The 19,823-nt window shown below is 27.6% G+C and overlaps 1 protein-coding gene and 2 long non-coding RNA genes across 4 annotated transcripts; 1 reads left to right on the forward strand and 2 right to left on the reverse strand.

Moving 5' to 3' along the window:
- Positions 1–563: 563 nt before the first annotated feature.
- Positions 564–7,566, reverse strand: LOC142322977 (uncharacterized). Its single transcript, XR_012755985.1, has 2 exons — positions 7,304–7,566; positions 564–804 (listed from the first exon to the last, which is right to left on the reverse strand). It is a non-coding gene; the product is annotated as an uncharacterized LOC142322977 (long non-coding RNA).
- A 5,618-nt stretch (positions 7,567–13,184) lies between these two features.
- LOC142324075 (uncharacterized) lies at positions 13,185–14,617 on the reverse strand. The gene is made up of 2 exons (XR_012756210.1): positions 14,443–14,617; positions 13,185–13,425 (listed from the first exon to the last, which is right to left on the reverse strand). It is a non-coding gene; the product is annotated as an uncharacterized LOC142324075 (long non-coding RNA).
- A 9-nt stretch (positions 14,618–14,626) lies between these two features.
- LOC142324072 (essential MCU regulator, mitochondrial-like) lies at positions 14,627–19,049 on the forward strand. 2 transcript variants are annotated; one of them, XR_012756209.1, is made up of 2 exons: positions 14,627–15,109; positions 18,498–19,049. XR_012756209.1 is itself a non-coding variant. In XM_075364701.1 (2 exons), exon 1 carries the CDS (start codon positions 14,747–14,749, stop codon positions 15,020–15,022), a length of 276 nt encoding a protein of 91 aa, XP_075220816.1. In that variant the 5' UTR covers positions 14,638–14,746; the 3' UTR covers positions 15,023–15,048; positions 18,498–19,049. The 2 variants fall into 2 exon arrangements, 1 of the variants encoding a protein (XP_075220816.1); XM_075364701.1 differs by having other exon boundaries at positions 14,638–15,048.
- The last annotated feature ends 774 nt before the right edge of the window (positions 19,050–19,823 follow it).

Genomic DNA, 19,823 nt, shown 5'->3' on the forward strand with positions numbered 1-19,823 from the left:
TCCTTTATTTACCAGATAATAACTATAAACAATTACAAGAAAACAGTTGGTACAACATGTAACTCATAACTTCAACGAACACTCAATATTCAATCTATAACAAATGTATCAAGATATATGGCCAATATATAAATTCTATGTACAGTATTGTGGATACACCATCTCACTTAAAAAAAAGACCTGCCTAGGCGAAAAATCAATTAAAATTATATGTACAATATACTGTAAATTTTGACTCTACTGAATCAAAAAGAATATAACAGTTCAGTTTTTACAAGGTTTTTACATAGATTTGAATACTAAGATGGTGGATACTAGTGTTCTTTGGTGGCTGGGTTTCAATTAACCACACATCTAAGATATGGTTGAACTAAGACTATTCAATACTACACTTCATTTACAATCATATATATATATATCATCCTCTGAAGTATTATCTGAACGGTAATTACCGAAGGCTAAACAGGAAAAAGAAAGTTTTGACAAGGTTAAAATGTAAATGTTATGGGACCAGGGTAGGAACAATGACACCAACCATAAAGGTTCTAAATAAGTTAAAAACATTCTGAAACTGTTGAACATGTTGGCTGTGGCTTTATTTATTTTTAATGCATATCATTTTTATTCAGACAAGTCTGTCCAGTATTTGTGTTAGTACTAGTGCATTACAAGACAACCATATCTTGCAGGCTTATGCTTCTTCTGCTTATGCTGCCTGTCAGTCACTGATGAACTATTTGTTAATTTTATATTCAAATGATGTAATCTAATGCAGAATTAAATGGCGATAGATTGAAAATACACCTGAAACACAGAAAGGAAATAGAGGAACAAAAACTATGCCTCGCCATAAATGATTGTACAGGAAATGCATAACCAATACAGCAGCCAACATGTTATACAATTTGATTAAGTTTGTCATTATATTTTTAAGTTTTAAAGAATATGATGAGTTATAGAATCTTGAATATTTGTAAAACCTTTATTACTTATTCTCTGGTGATTTAGTAAATACATTTTTTCAATGAAAAGTTATTTTAACTGTTTTTAAAAATTAGTATTTATTGTATGTTTTTAAGCAAAATGATAATTTCTTCATAAATTTAAACCAAACATAAGGTGATCCAAATTTTGTAATTTTGGGCAATTACAAACCAACTTCTATTTTCTTTTTTACAGTTACTTAATATAATGTATTAAGCTGATTTAAAGGCATGTTATTTTATTCATATTTGTAAACAGTACTTCTTTCATAAAGACATGATGAAAGAAGTACTATTTACCAATGGTGAAAGAAGTATTGTTTAGAAGTGTTTTAAAGAAGTTATAAAATAGTTTCATAAATATATATACAATTTGTAAATAGTACTTCTTTCATAAATACATGATGAAAGAAGTACTATTTACCAATGGTGAAAGAAGTATTGTTTAGAAGTGTTTTAAATATCGATATATTATATAATACATTATATTTATTTATAAGTAGATATTTTCAAGTTTGTTGTGTCGTTTTGATAAAGAAAAAAAGTATATTTTATTGAATTTAATAAATATTTTAATATTTAATAATTCTGTAAATAAGATGTCATACGAATCATCCAACAAAAATATACTAACGAAAATTCTAATGCCAAACTTCTAAAAATTATCAAATATTTATTTAACAAGAGATTAATAGACTATTACTTACGTGGTAAACTACTGTCTGGAAAATGATAAATCCTATATTGAATGTTAAAGACATTATAAAAAGCAGTTAATCAAAATTTCATTATGTAACTTAACATATTTTTTTATGAAATACCTCATTGTGTTCTAATTTAAGAATAATTTTTTTAATTCAGAAAACTGCTAATAGATCTCTTTAAAAATAAAACAAACAGTTATGCAAGTAGGTATTTGTAACTTAAATTAATTGAAGTTTTTACTATCACATTAAATTTTATGTGTAGTTGAGTTTCAGGATAAATATCTTTGAAGTGGGCAGTTAAATTTCAATAAAAGTGTACATGACAATTTTGTTGTTTACTTTAACACTTTCTAATTATATTTTATCAAAATTTTCATACACTTTATTTAAAAGGTTTTCAAGTAAATTCAAAAAAGAACTCAGATTCTTTTGTCAGGTAATATTTTGACAGAGTATAAATCACTAAATTACTAACTAAATTTTCAATTACTTCAATATCACTTTACCTTAATATCACTACCACCACACAACTAATATTAAATGGTGCTATCTTACAGCAGATGACCTTAATTTCAATTTAGACTTAAAATAAAACCACTTAAAAATTATTTTTTTCCCTTATTTAAAAAAAAACTTAATATAATTACATTTGCTTCTGCTCATACAGTAATACTCTGTTTAATCAGTGTAATACAGTAATCAGTGTAATCATAATGTATTCAAACAAGTAATAAAATTTTACCAAAAATCTGATAATAAATAGTCTGATCAAAAATAGATAATAAATAGATAATAAATAGGTTTACTTCATATAAGATACATTTGCATGTTTATATGATGGGTAACAAATCTCTTTACTGATAGCACCATAGCAGTAAATTTGTTTTAAATTTCTGAATCCTTTTAAATTTCTAGTATTCATGATGATTTCAACAAATTCAGCCAACATAAAAATTATTTGTGATACAGGAATGAAATACAGAAATAATTCCATGGCCGAGTGATACCATCTCAGACTTTCACCTTGTGGTTCCGGGTTCAAATCCTTTTTTATTTATTTATGGTAGGACTAGGCATTTTTCATATGTTACAAAATTTCCATTTCATATTCCCATGTACAAGCTTCGAGCTTATATGATGAATTAGCCAAAGAAAGAAAAAATGGAAATTATATCAAATAAAAAATCCATGATTTGATTTTCCTGACAATAAATCTCGGAAAATAGGTTAAATTTTTACGAAGTAGTAATCAACTATTCCAACAGAAATTGATTAGACTAAAAACAAAAGTAACATGATGACAATATTTATTTTACTTATGACAGGAAAGATAAACATGTTAGTTACAGCTCAAAGTTTTGTTAAGATTAATTGGTACTACAATATCTTAAATTTAAGATTCCAGATGTATTGGGTAGTTTGAATAGATATTCAGAAAGAAATAATAATTAAAGTAGGTATCCTTGATGATAAAGGTGTAGCTGATGTACCATTTGTTTTAATATACAGAGTGGCGCAGAGAAATGAGAAAATTTAAAATAATTACATAAAATGAAGTAAAATTACCAACCTTTATTTGATGTTGAAAATATGTTCTATAGTGGAAATTTAAATATACATTACTTTTTAAAAATTACTTCACTTAAGTGCTGTCCATTTTTGAGCACACATTGAGTTACATTGATTCTGAAAATTTTGCATAACATGGTGCAATGTGTTCTCTTCAATCTGTGATTTGATCTGGGTAAGATTTCTTGGTCTAGTCTGGTACACAACACTCTTCAATGTTCCCATAAAAAGAAGTCGCAGACTGAAAGGTCTTAAGACTGGGGCAGCCAAGCAATGTTAGCAGTCTTTGAAATTATGCGATACCAAACAAATGTCTCACTGCTGCCACAGACTATCTGACAGTGTGTGAGGTGGCTCCATCCTGTTAAAACCAGGTTTGCTGATAGTCAAGATTTGGAAGAGAATGGAACCTAGGAGCAAAAATTACTTTTAGCATGTCGACATAACATTGAGATATCACAGTGACCGCAGAGGCCCCTTTTTATCTTCAAAGAAGTAAGGGCCTATCACCCTGCAACACGAAACTGCACCCCATACTAAGTTTAACACTGTGTAATGAACACTGGTGAAGCTGAGAGGGTTTGTTTGTGCCTAGTATCCACTTGAGGTGAAAATGGGCTCCATCTGACATCCAAGATTATCAATAAAGTTAGCATTCTCATTGATTTTAGACTACAGTTTTTCACAAAACTGCAGATGCAATACAAAATCATTAGGTTTTAATTTTTGGCCAAATTGAATCTTGTAAGGATGAAATTTCAGATTACAAAGTACTTTTTGCATGCTCCGACATCTGAGCTCCAATGATGAGGCAATTTTCCGCACTGAACAACAAGGACTCCTTACTACTATAGCTTTCATGGCATCAATGTTTTCTGGCATACATACAGATAATACACACCCAAAAGGTTTTTTCAAAGTTGAACCAGTCTCTTCAAAGCTATGAACCCAAGTTTTGATTGTATGTAAAGAAGGAATTTAAACGCACGGCGGGATCTCATAACGTTATTGAAACACTCTTTGTGCAGCTGTCACACTGTCAATAAAACACCAGCAACTGCACGCTCTACACCTTTCCACTGCTCCATCACAACTAAATGTCTGTTACTGCTCTACAGTTTAACTCTTTCTCCCACTTATAGTATAACTTCAGGGCTCTCAAAATCAAATTTTCCAATTTCTCTGCGCTACCCTGTACATCGACCCCCTTCCCATTTTTGAATTTAAGTTTCAGGAAAAATGTTGGTAGATATTTTTTTTTCCATCAATAATACATTAATTTTGAGATTTATTACACATAATACCATTCATATTTTTATTATACTATTACATTAGTATTTTATTATACTATTTTATAATATTTTACATACTTCCTGAAATTTTATATCTAAATAGCAACAAATTATTTATCATCATAATAAAAAAGATTTAAAAATGTATACAAGATTTTAGTGAAAAATATTTTTAAAAGAATGATGGTAATTTCAAAATTTTTATATAAATTGTTTTTTTTATATTTTCGTTAAAAAAAAAATTTACTCACACCAAAGGTATACTTGAACAGACACTATCATCACTACTGGCATTTGAAAATAAAATGGTTTTCATTATTTGATTCTTTCTCCCACAGAATATCATCTGCAGTTCCATCTAACGTATTGCTAATGCAGCATTTTTTAAATCCTTCTGTAATGTTATTGTTATTGAGTTCCATGACTTAATAATCCACTCACAAAGTAAGCTCACAGAAGGTTTTTTATTCTTCCAGTAGGGGGTACCTGTAGAGTATTGCTTTGCATCCAACAATTATAACTTTTTTAAGAATATCTTTAAAAGATTTGTTCACAACTATATCCAAAACCTTTAACCATGAAGTCATACCACCAGGTATTGTAACTAAATCAATGTTGAGTTTTTTTACTTCTGATTTTACATTTTCAGCAAAATGAATTCATGTCTTCTCAGAGCTAAGTTTCTAGACCAGACAATTTAAGCCAATCTTTAACCAAAGACTCATCCATCCAACATTTTTCATGTACTCGTACGATAATGTTTTTTGGTAGTGCTTCTTTCGGCAACATTTTCCTCTTTAAAAAAAGATCATGGTATGGATCAAGATCATCCATCAGCTAACACACACAGTATAACACAGTTAATCATGCTTTTTCATTTCCACTTGTTTTAATTAAACAAAACACCTTTTTGCATTGACTGCTGTTTGCAGGCAAGTAAAAAAAAAAACAAAAAAAAAACAGGAATTAATTAAATTAGGTGTGTCTGGAAAGCAATAAGTTTTTGCTTGTAATCCGCTGGTAATCATTGCGCTAATGTTGAACAATCTTATGGCTAGCCCATAACTTTTCATTCGCCTATCATGTAGGCGTACAAACTTCCTTTAAAATTTTCTACACCATTTCTCTTCAGCAATTTCATGGCCTTTAATTATGATTGCATCTCTTGTAATAAAAAAATCTTTATTTTCTTTAATAAGTTTGGCAAATAAAATCATCTATTTCTTGAAAACAGCCTACATGTGATCCTCTGAAAAATTTCCATGAGGATATTGTAGTGAGTAAGTAGTCTTTCTGCTTCCTCCAACAAAGTGATTTTTTTTGTTGACACCTTATTTTCTGGCTGCATTACAATTATTAGACTTTTCATCTTCACTTATTACTTGTAATTTAAATTTCAAATCAAAATTTTGGCGAAAATCTTTTATGCTTTTACTCATTTCTGGGGGAAAAATTACAATAAATAACTATTTTAAAACGGGATGATACCTTCAAGCTAAATAGTTTTAAAGATGAGTTGAGAATGAAAACAAAGCTTATATAAAAACAAAACAATAAAAAAACTGTTATGAATTACAGTGAAACCTGTTTTAATGGACAGAATTTTAATGCAATAACCTTTATGTAAAGAACACCTTTATTTATTTTTCTTTTTTTTCCTGTTTAGCATCCGGTAACTACTGTTCAGATAATACTTCAGAGGATGAATGAGAATGATATGTATGAGTGTAAATGAAGTGTAGTCTTGTACAGCCTCAGTTCGACCATTCCTGAGATGTGAGGCTAATAGAAACCCAACCACCAAAGAACACTGGTATCCACAATCTAGTATTCAAATGTGCAAAAGCCTTTACTAAAACTTAAACGCTGGAACTCTTGACTTCCAAATCAGCTGATTTGGGAAGACGTATCACCACTGGACCAACTCGGTGGGTACCTTTATTTCTCTTGCACATTCTAATCCTAACTGTTCATAACCCTTAAAGGTACATGTCAGAGTTAATCTATGTCAGCTATTATGTTAATTTATGTCAGAGTTAATCCTTGTATTGAATTACTCTATCAAGATAGAAAAGAAATTATCAAATACTCACCAAAAATAAATATTTAATAAACTATTATTTGAAAAGAAAACATTGTTTCGCAGAAATTGTAAAATTTAAAATATTCACTGGTTACATACTCATTTAATCAGCCCTTTTCTTTAAAAGTTTGAAAATGTAATTCATGTTTTAAATTTAAAAAGTCAATATCTTTATGAAAATAAGTAATTCTTAATTAGGTAGTTTTATTAATAGGTAATAACTATAAATATATATAGTAATATTAGTCCTCCATCATGAATATATAACCAATATAAAGTATGCAACAACAAGTTGTGGCCTAGTCGAAATCAATCAGTCCCCTCCACGACCACCATTTAATCGGAGAAAATTTTGGAAAAAATCTTAGCCTATATTCAGGCAAATACTGCATAAATCACTTGAGCATCAAGTAAACCTTATAGATTTAAGTAATATTTTGCTTAGTATTAAACTACATTCTATAATTGGCATTATTGATATAGAAAATTCAACAATTTATATACAATAAAGAAATTCAAATCAGTAATATTTGTATGTGCAAAAATTGCAAAATATACATTTATATTTTACGAAAAATACTTGTTATATTTCTATTACCTTCTTAACAAATTGATACAACCATCAATTAATGCAGATTTTTTAAATTAAGTTATATATAAAACCAGTACCTTAAAAGTAAATTCATCCATTCTTCATTAAATGAACTGAAAATAATTGTAAACACGTTTCACTCTTAAACAATTCTTTTACAAGAGCTTAACTACATTAAAATTGTTTATTAATTAAACGAGGGTTAAATTTGAAAATTTTAATTAATTGTAACAAAAATAAAACATGTACTTAACAGTCACTTCCAAACAATTGAATAACCGAACAAAGTCAGCTGTTAACTGTTATGAACGTTACCAAAGCGACGTAAGTTACAAGATACAGAAAGCGGGAAAACGAAGGAGGCCTTTTTTTATCGTTTCACTTGTAGATTCATGATGACTGGTTTAACTACTTAATTATAATATACGATATTTGACCCCTTCTTCTACGTTTCTTTAATAATACACGTAAATTCAATTTAAATTAAATTATTTAAAACAACCTTCCACCAAATTACGAAAAATTTATCGACTAACAACAAAGAATGATACATGCAATTGCAGTGAAAGTGTACTCACAAATAATTTATTATTCTAATATGTACGTTGCAATCTGTTCAACAGGAGAACAATAAGCAATCCTGACGGCCGAATATGATGAGAATGATACTATAACATGTAAATAAAGTGTAGTCTTGTACAGACTAAGGCTGTGGTTCAATTAACCACACTGTGGTTAATTGCTGCAAAAGAGCATGTAACAACTTTGTTAAACTTTCCTGGCATTTGTATAGAACTTAAAATTTAACCCCTCTTTAAATCATGAACCGAAAATTATTATTATTACCTTACAATTCTTATTTTTAAACTTATTTCTTATTTAAAAAATAATAATAATTAGATTGAATTAGATGTGTAGTCAAAAAAATTGTACAAATTCAATACTATGCTAAGGTATCTGTTCTGCTGTATGGTTTAAAGTATGCGCAAAACCATTATTAATAACAATATTTTTAGATACTTTGCATTCTTTGTTCAAACAAGTATTAATATAATGCAGCTTAATCCATCCAGCATTAAGCTTGTTACTTTTACATGGTTTTGCTAGAGCATGTCTACCCTCTGGTTTGTGGGTCACTTAAGTCATACCTTATTAACCATTAACAGAGATTGAATTTTCATCTTTCCATAATAGAACCTATAAGCTGTCTCTTCAGTGTTATACAAAGGGTCATCCAAGGAGTATCATTGATTGCTTACTTTTCTTAATATTTTTAAATGATCTTCCTTAACTATTATCGTACCATTAATCCTTCTTTGTAGATGATGTAGATAAATCTATATCAATTGATAATTAATAGAATTAGAAAATTCTGCACTACCAGCCCTAATAAATCACTCATTGGATGGATTGCAGCTGTTTTACTTTAAATAGAAATAAAGTCATATCACAATGTGATTGCCTATCATTGCTGGTAGCCTTTCATTACTAATTAAATGAATAATATTCTCATTCATGATAACAGTATTTCTGTTGCCTGCAGAGTAAAATTTTTAAGTGTCGTGCAACATGATAAATTTCTGTGAGATGTAATGAGCAAATCGATACTATTTGGGAACAATATTAAACCATTCTCATTGGCTTTAAATCATCCTAATCAATTAATAAAGTTGTAATTATTATTAAATATTTATTATGCCAACAAATACTTCCTTCTTTGGACTAGTTATGGTGTTACTAGTAATAAAAAGGGGAAGGTTATGATTCTTGTCCTGAGTATTTGAACAAAAAATTACTTTTTTATATAAATATTATTCCTTTATGAATATGTCTGACCAGTATTTTTTACCTAAATAAAATACTCAGGATAGTATTTTATTATTAATTTATTAATAATTAATTTAATTAATAATTACACATTTAAATTTAATAAAATAATTAAAAAGTGATAAATCCATTTATTAAAATTCACAATTTAAAATTTAAGAAATTTATATTAATTATTATTAATATAAATTTAATATTATACAAATTTAATAATAATAATTAATAATTATAAATTTTTAGGAGTGGGGAAATAATATGAATAAATAAATAGACTAATGAAATTCACCCCTCTTTAAGCTATTGCACCCCACTCAAAATCATATCTCTGATCATTTCTTTATTTGATTTTCTAAAAAAATGAGGAATATCAATCCTTCTAATAGGAATATGCATTACAATCATAATAATATATTTAGATACAATTCAATGAGAAAGATCTAGTGAATTAAGCAGTATATGAAAATGATCCCAAATACTTACTGAGAATTATTTCGAAGAACAGTTATTTTAGAGGTTAATGTCTGCCATCTTACTACAGTTAAAAAAAGAGCAGTGCATCTTAGTAACTGATAATGTGGGTAATTGATGAGTATAACATTAAATATGTTAAATTATTCTTATTGATTTGAACAGTAAAATTTGTTCATGCAGTAAAATGAGAATGTAGAATTATCACTTTAATTTGTGTATATATAAAGTAATGTAGGAACTGAAGGAAACATTATCATTTATTATACTTTACTTACTTACTTACTTTACTTTACTTTTTTATTATACTTTTACTTTTTTTTGTGAATTAATTAACTATCTGAGAAGAAAAAAAATTAAAGAATCACAGATTATAGTGTTATTTTGCATAATGATAAAAAAGAACATTAACATTTTTATCAGTTAATTTAACAATTTTTATCAGTTAAAAAAAAACCACTTAAGGTGATATTCAACTGTAAGAGTGACACCACTCTGGGTTAACCATTGGAACTAATTGTAAATGAACATCATTATTCGTAGTGAAAATAATTGATTGCCAGTTCTTGAACTTGAGTTAGTTCTATAATGGCTAACACAATTAATGGTTAACCCTTTTAATATAGGCATAATAAGTAGCCCAAACTCATGTTGCTTTAACTGTGCCCTAATCTACTATTTCAGTATTACTTTATTTTTATTGTTTCTTTTCAGTTGTCGTCATGCATCTGCAAATTATATGTATTTTACAAACCGTTTTTATTAAGTGTCAACACAATTTCAAAAATATTTTAATTTTTGTACTTTTTATAAACTTAGTTCAGAAAATATTTTTAATTTGTTTTTTTATTTTCATAAAACATCAGAGAATTTGTACTTTTAATCATTTTTTTAACAATTTTAAATATTGCTGCAAAGGCTAATTGGAAATTTTCACAATTTTAACATTTAATTATTTCTAAATTTAATAACTGGAATCTAAATTTTTTTTAATATTAAGATAAAATAAAAATTTAGAAACATAATAAATAAAATAATGAATGTAACAATTTTTTTCTAGTATTAGGTAAACAATTATTACACTACTTTTCAGAATGTTGTAGCTCTTTCAAAACTTTCATTTCTCTGTGACAGGTGTAAACTTTTTTTTTTGTTAAGAACATTGATTTTAAAACATATATTATTGATAATTATCAGAGGAAATATTCAGAAGATATAAAGGGATGAAAGAGAATTTTATTGATATTTGGCAAGAACATTTAAACAAACTGGCCTATCTGTACATCTGTATTTTATCAAGGCCTAATTGATTAAATTTAAAAAAAATTTTATATCTGCCTTTTTTATTGTGAAAATCTCATTTATTATAAATTTTACATATTTTTTTTATAATTTTAAGGCAAAAAGAAGAAAAAAATAACATGGAAATAAGAAGTAAACAATGTCTACTGAAGGCAGTGTCAGAAATATATGAAAAAACTTAAAACATATGAATGTAATTAAATTCTGTATTTTATCAAGGCCTAATTGATTAAATTTAAAAAAAAATGTTATTTCTGCCTTTTTTATTGTGAAAATCTCATTTATTAGAAATTTTACCTATTTTTTTATAATTTTAAGGCAAAAAGAAGAAAAAAATAACATGGAAATAAGAAGTAAACAATGTCTACTGAAGGCAGTGTTAAAAATATATGAAAAAACTTAAAACATATGAATGTAATCAAATTCATCAACACATACATAACAACTTTTTGTTATCCTGCTCCTAAAGAGCTAATATAAAAGAAATTAGAATTTTGTGAATCTTAATTCTAATTTTATTTTCAATTAATTATAATAACGAATTATATAATAGCATCGAAGATTACTAAATTCATATATCATACAATAATATATCTTTGTCAATGATGAATAGTGATGAGAATAATTTTCAAAATTAAAACATTTCCAGTTATCTTTGCCATCATCTTAAGTGAATAGTTCTGCTGTTCTCACACATGTTTTTGAGTTAGGCAGACATAAATAGATGTGGTCAAAAGTGTGCTGGATTTGAATTATGACTATTCATTTAGTATATCATTGTATTGTGTTTTAGTAACATTAAATATTTAACGTTGAGATTTGGTCTGTTTTTGTGTACTTATTTGTCAGTGACAGTGCATTTAATCTCACCACATCCCAATCCCTGACAGGTACTGGCATGTAGTGAGAATACTTTGTGGTGATTCTGGTTGCCACTCACCCCTCTAGTTCATAGCTCGAATGGGATTTAATGGAGGTCATCTTTTGACCCTAATTTACATTAGTGAATTTTAGTTCAGCCTTTGCCTTCGCTGCAGGCTTCTTTCTTCTGTCCTACATTGTTGCTCTCTGAACTAGCTGAGTTTGCAGAAGCATGAAACCTGCACCTAGTACACACTTAACTATAAGTAACTGTAAATGTCTCTTATATTGAAATTGAATGAGTCTAATCAGTACCAAAGCATACTACAGAATGTGTTGATCGCAACAATGGTAATTTAAACCTGTTCCCTTAATTGATTGCAAAATTATATATTTTACAGATTTAAATTATATTTTCCCTTAATTTTTTTTGAAGTGTAATTTATTTAAAACTAAGGGTGATAGAAAAATTGTATTTACAGATCTGTAATGTATACAAAAAAAGCAGTTCAAGAAATGGTATCACACTTAAGAGAAACATTAAAAATTTTTTTTTTTTGTGCATTAGTGTTATCAAAAGAAGGTTCTCCTAAATTATTCATGTCAATAATTATTTCATCTTCAGGATGAAATAATCTTAGTCTATTCTTGGATGTAGATCAAGGTTTGATATTTCCCCTACATCATCCCATTCCCTCTCATCACTAAAATCCTTGATTTCAGACATATTTCCATCTCCTAAAATAGCTGGTGAACAAATATTTTGTTCACTGCAAAAATAAAATGTACTTACAGAAGAATTCTTAGTTAGCCGAAATGTACAGTATACTGTTCATCAAATTCAAAATAAGTTTAAAAATTTTATAAAGCTGTAATGTCACAACTAAATTATTATACACAACAACCAGTAACTTAAAAACAAGAAAATTCAAACACTTCCTTTATTTACCAGATAATAACTATAAACAATTACAAGAAAACAGTTGGTACAACATGTAACTCATAACTTCAACGAACACTCAATATTCAATCTATAACAAATGTATCAAGATATATGGCCAATATATAAATTCTATGTACAGTATTGTGGATACACCATCTCACTTAAAAAAAAGACCTGCCTAGGCGAAAAATCAATTAAAATTATATGTACAATATACTGTAAATTTTGACTCTACTGAATCAAAAAGAATATAACAGTTCAGTTTTTACAAGGTTTTTACATAGATTTGAATACTAAGATGGTGGATACTAGTGTTCTTTGGTGGCTGGGTTTCAATTAACCACACATCTAAGATATGGTTGAACTAAGACTATTCAATACTACACTTCATTTACAATCATATATATATATATCATCCTCTGAAGTATTATCTGAACGGTAATTACCGAAGGCTAAACAGGAAAAAGAAAGTTTTGACAAGGTTAAAATGTAAATGTTATGGGACCAGGGTAGGAACAATGACACCAACCATAAAGGTTCTAAATAAGTTAAAAACATTCTGAAACTGTTGAACATGTTGGCTGTGGCTTTATTTATTTTTAATGCATATCATTTTTATTCAGACAAGTCTGTCCAGTATTTGTGTTAGTACTAGTGCATTACAAGACAACCATATCTTGCAGGCTTATGCTTCTTCTGCTTATGCTGCCTGTCAGTCACTGATGAACTATTTGTTAATTTTATATTCAAATGATGTAATCTAATGCAGAATTAAATGGCGATAGATTGAAAATACACCTGAAACACAGAAAGGAAATAGAGGAACAAAAACTATGCCTCGCCATAAATGATTGTACAGGAAATGCATAACCAATACAGCAGCCAACATGTTATACAATTTGATTAAGTTTGTCATTATATTTTTAAGTTTTAAAGAATATGATGAGTTATAGAATCTTGAATATTTGTAAAACCTTTATTACTTATTCTCTGGTGATTTAGTAAATACATTTTTTCAATGAAAAGTTATTTTAACTGTTTTTAAAAATTAGTATTTATTGTATGTTTTTAAGCAAAATGATAATTTCTTCATAAATTTAAACCAAACATAAGGTGATCCAAATTTTGTAATTTTGGGCAATTACAAACCAACTTCTATTTTCTTTTTTACAGTTACTTAATATAATGTATTAAGCTGATTTAAAGGCATGTTATTTTATTCATATTTGTAAACAGTACTTCTTTCATAAAGACATGATGAAAGAAGTACTATTTACCAATGGTGAAAGAAGTATTGTTTAGAAGTGTTTTAAAGAAGTTATAAAATAGTTTCATAAATATATATACAATTTGTAAATAGTACTTCTTTCATAAATACATGATGAAAGAAGTACTATTTACCAATGGTGAAAGAAGTATTGTTTAGAAGTGTTTTAAATATCGATATATTATATAATACATTATATTTATTTATAAGTAGATATTTTCAAGTTTGTTGTGTCGTTTTGAACAATAGAGGTATTTACTGCCGACTAGATCGTATCATAATCACTTTCCTTGGTCGAAACTTTTCTCAAAAATGCAAAAAAACTACATACATACACACACATATGTTCTATAATATATGTAACATATATAGAACAACTTCTAAAAATTATTATTATGTAATTAAGAAAACTAAACAATGCCGACTTCTTAAAATTTCAACGTGTAGCATCGGATTTTCCGTTAAAATTAAATCTAGTACAGTGGAACAACCTTCATTATTCGAGTTAAAATTACGTGAAGCCACCAGAATCATTCTTACAAACTTACCAATATTAACCACTGAAATCTAGCGCTGTTTCACCTATTTAGCGAGTTAATTCGTATTCCTGGGTGATCTACCCAGTTCAAATATATTTCCTGCTTTCTGTAAAAATAAATAATGGACTCAAGTTAATTTCAGATTAAGGTCATATATTTATCTATATTAGAAAATAATAAAATAAGTAGTACAGCATAGGTGAAAGGAATTTGGCTATTGACTGCTACGTTAACAGCCAGCTGATACGTAATATCTCAGTGGAGGTTTAAGTAGTGGTGTGAGGTTATAAATAGTCTCGGATTTTGATAAATTATGATGGCTGCTTATCGGCTGTGTAATTATATGAAAAATGTTAATAGTATGTTATTTGCTAAAGATAAAAAACTGTTTTGGGGTAGAAGTAAAACGACGTATCCAAGTGGGGCTTTATTGCCAGAGCCTGAACGAACGCCTTTCGGTTTGGTAGGCGTTGTGAGTGCTGTTATTCCTGGGTTACTGATCGGCGCAATGATCAGTAAAAATATCGCTAGTTTCCTTGAAGAAAACGATTTGTTTGTACCTTCCGATGATGATGATGACGATGATTGAAACGAAAGCGTTAGGAAAAGCATTACGTTCGTAATATACTACTTGTTACTTTTGTGCATCCTATGTTAACTTGTAATAATTCTTGAGGTAGATAAATAATGAATTAATTTAACTAGAGCTGTTTTCCCCAACAAAACCTTGAGAATTTCAATTTTTAAACATGTTTTATGTTTTTCGTCCAGATTAGGCAGTGTATTCGTATAATTTGTGGGTTATACTTAAATTTATGTTATCTATGTTGAAGTTAGGTAATACATTTGAAAATAAATTAAGTCTTATTATTTAGTGTTGTACTATAGTATGGTTGGTCTTTTTGATATGTTGTAGTTTCTTTATCAGCTACATTGATGGGCAACTTTTACTGGTAGATGATGTTTTAGAATAGTGAGGAAATTATGTGATTTGTGATAATTTGTATAATTTCTTTTGTGTTGTTTTTGGGGAATTTACATGTGCCATGTTAAGAAAAAAAACAAGCTAATGTCATTTAGAGTTGCTATGAGTGTTGCAAGTTAATTTTATCAGATATTTGTTTCACATTTATTTGTTATTATTTGTCATTAAAAAGGTAAAAAAAAACTCATCCACAGGATGTAAAAATAATGGATTGCGGACATTTGCAATATTTGTCATTCATTTGTGGCCATAAAGAATTAAAAGCAGTTTATCAAGATTTACTGTATTTTCATATGATGGATTTTTGTTTGAGATTTTTATAAGCCTATTGAAAAATGGTATTGTTTTTGTTATTATTAGCTCATACAAAAAACAGTTGATAGTACAGTAAAATACTGTATGAAATCGTTATAGGTTATATTCAGTGTATGGAAAGTTAATAGTTTTCTATCAGTTGTTTTGAACAGTACTGATCAATATAGATGATATAATATAATAGTCAGTAGTAACATTTAATTGAAATCTTTTTTCTGTTGGAAATCAAGATACACAAAATTCTGCTTCTTTATAGGTACCTTCCAATTTTCTTAAGCAGTGCAGTTCACAATTTTATTCATTTACAATGTTTAAATGTGTATTATATGAGACAGTGGTGTCAAAACTAAAATCATAAAGTTTAGCTTGTCAGTTTAATAACTGAAATTGTAAATTACAAATTTACATTTTGTAAACTACAAATTGTACAGATTGTAAACTATAACATTTACATTGAGAAGTTAGTTTTGAAACTGAATTAATTAATGAATTATGAAGGAGTTTATAGTTTTATATTATTTATCTCGGTCTTTCTTTTGCATGTGACATATATAAGGCACTTAAGGTACTAGAGACACCATCGTAATGCTTTCTTTGGTACCAATTTTTTGTAGGCTTTGTAAGCCTCGTATGAGGCATATTGTTCTTGAAGGTTACTATTAATTTCTGGGAGTGATTTGTGATTTATGTTGATCGTCTTAAACTGTCAGATTTAACCTACATGTTGGAATATTTGAAATGTTTGTTTTTAAGTTCTTCCATACATGTTTTATTTTTCATAATATTTTATTTTAAATTTGGTCGATATGTTGCAATGCATGCAGTATTTCTAATTTTGGTTTTGTATTTGAACTTATTACTTTTGTGAGGTGCAGAAGTGAAGTTTATGTAATGTAAATCAGTGCTTGTATATGTTGCTTACTATAGTTTGAGTGAAGACCTATTAGATTAATGTGCCGGAACATTCATTACAATTTTTATTTTGAGAGGTTAGGTCCTTGTTTTTATCTAATTTGGGCAATTAAAGATAACAAAGTGTATGATGTAATAATTTCATTTTTGTTTGGAAAAATTAGTATTTAATGACAAACTGAACCAAATTTATTTAAAGAAAGAAAAAAATAAATAAAATATGTAATATAATAATTTTTTTTCTTTGTCATGTATCATTACATTCTCAATTGTTTTTGTGACCTTCATTAACACTAGCAGAATTGTATTGTGCTATGATTGTATGTGGTTTCTTCATGTATGTATAGTAAATTCATAAATTATTTTATTCTACTTTAGTTCATAAAAAAAATATTTACTGTTGAAAGAATGAAAGCAATAGAGAATAAATCTGTATTTCATTCAAAAGCAAAAAGTAAATTTATTCATATATAAATTTGCAACTAGAGCAGTATAGTTTGTACTTGTTTGGTGAGTATGACTGTTTTTATTTTTTTTTTTGTTCGTAAAGTTGATGAAAAGAGTGCTCTTTTGCTATTTGTGTATTGTTATGCTATTAATGTACTGGGTGGGCTAAAATTCATATTCCCTAATTACTAATAAGAAAATTGTTAATAAAAAAAGTAAAAAAAATTCTTTTATTATTAAATTTTTAATACACATCAGAAGAAGTGTTTAATGCACGCAAAATATTGCAGTGGTTATTAAAAAAAGTTAAAAAAAATTTTTATTTTGTGTTTAACATACATTAAAGAAATTGTTCAAAGTATCGTCGCACTCCTTATGCATTTGACTATTGAATTACACATTTTTACCTGTATAGTTTTCCTGATGTTTAAAATGAACTGAGTTTTCAATCCAACGGCTTGAGCAGAGTCAGATCATTTGGATTTAAAGAAAGTGTTATGTTTTTTCCGATTCTACTGCGAAAAACTGCAAGAGATTAGTCTAATTTTGATATCCATTATTCCTTGGGTTCCTATTCCTTCAGGAAAAGTTTGATTGAGATAGTCTTTTAAACTTAAAAAAATTAGTGTGAAGGCCATTTTGCTGCTAAACATACAGATGGCCAAACATCAAACACATGGTTTAATCTATCTTGTATAATAGCTGCTCAAGATATGAATTGCGTATTACATCTCTGTCAAAGTAGCAAGGTCCCAACACTCTGTTTTTGTGATCGTTCACCAAATGTGAACTCCAAATATATTAAGTTTCTTCTTCATAATTATGTGAGAATTTTCATTTATCTAATAAATACAATTATGATGGTTTACTAGGTTTTGAAGCATATTTCAACAAATCATAACATTGATTTAAAAATGAAGAGATCTTTTTACAGATTACATAAATAATATATTCCTTAAAATTTTACTCTTGTCAAAATCATCTCTGTTAACATTTAAACTTCAGTTCCTTTAGAATTTTTCAGGGACTTGGTTCTGGGTATTTCCAGCTTAATGAAAGCTTTTCTGGTTGATATTTGAAGCTCTTTACCAAGCTCTCTACATGCTGTTTATTTTCTGAAGTATATCTTGTTTTCTTTTTCTTTTTTTTTGTTGAAAGAATACAGGTACAAAATTGAACTTAAAAAAATAATTGAGTAGTAAATAAATCTCCCTGCAAAATTTCCTACTTCAGAATTCAAATCTGTATACAGTGGAAACTGACTTTTATAGCCCACTGTGTATCATGGACCTGTTGGATAGGAATTTGTTTTAACAGGCAAGTTAGGTATTTTATTCTTATATTATTTTGTATTTATTTAAAAATTTAATATTCTAATATTTTATGTATGTTTTTTCTGTTGCAGGTGAAATTATAATACATTTAAAAATTAAATTTGTTGTTTAACTTTGGCCAATTCATAATTGCCTTGGATTGTTTTTCTAAGTATAAATTCATTTCATTAACTAATTATTAACCTTCATAAACGAGATATGTTTGAAATAATTGAGTCTCTTCTTCAGATAAATAAATTAATTTATTATGGTAGTTTTTATGAATGTTATTACAGTTAGTATTATTTATTATTACATTGTTAATACTCTCAGAATTTCAAATATATATAAAATAAGATATAATAGTAATAATAATAATAATATATGTTTGGTTTTGTATATATATATATATATATATAGGACTATTTATGTATATACATAATACATATGTTATTTATTATCCAGCTACATTTCAGTGTAATGTTTAATCATTAGTGCTATTTGCAATTTTCTCGTTACATGAAATTCATTCAGAGATTATGTCATTAATTATTTATTAATTGTAAGTATTTATTTATTTCTAATTCAAGTTATTTTTGTAAATATTTAATTTGATTTTGTTGTAAGTAAATAATTTATTATTATTATGTTGTTATTTATTTACAATTACCAGAGTACACCTAATCACACTTAAAGGATTTATGACCTTAAAGACTAATGAGTGCGCCAATATAACTAACAAAACTAAAATAAATACAGATCTTGATATAGTCAGTATACATTAAATGTGTCGTAATCTATACAATCCGAACAAAATAAAAAAACAATAGCCAAAGATAGTTTATGCACTTATTTTCATAACAAGTATGTTTCAAAATATTCTGTAATGGTAATTTTCAGAAGCTTAAGAGGTTTATTCAGATAAAACAGGTATTGATGTATTCTTAAAGTACACTAAAATTCTACCATTGTCAATAATAAAGAAAATAATAAGAACATGTAATCTTGCTTTATATCTAGCGTATTTGAACTGATCCGTAACAGTGCAAAGAATATGTGGCGACACTGAAAATAAAATCTATTTAAGTTAGTTTTTACTGTTATTGTACACTGCAGTTTTCACTATACTATATGCTAGCTCTATTATTATTTTTTAAATTGTATATTTTCCTAAATAATTTTATATTTTTGAGTTTTTATTATTATTTATATATTTATTTACTACATTCAAAATATTACTAATAAATACAATTGATGAACAGTTGATTGAAGTAGTGTGATGACATCCTATAATTCATGATTCAGGAAAGGAGAAATATATGATTTAAGTTTTAAAGAAGAAGAATGTTTTGCCTACAAATAGTGTTATAGTGCAGCGTAATCTATCAGCAACAGTTATATAATTCTATGATGAGTTA

The sequence above is a fragment of the Lycorma delicatula genome, chromosome 4, assembly GCF_047948215.1.
Source record: "Lycorma delicatula isolate Av1 chromosome 4, ASM4794821v1, whole genome shotgun sequence".
Lineage (NCBI taxonomy): Eukaryota > Metazoa > Arthropoda > Insecta > Hemiptera > Fulgoridae > Lycorma > Lycorma delicatula.

What these genes read in the sequence shown, in the direction of transcription:
- LOC142324072 (XM_075364701.1), top strand. Translation starts at nt 14,747, where the DNA reads ATGATGGCTGCTTATCGGCTGTGTAATTATATGAAAAATGTTAATAGT.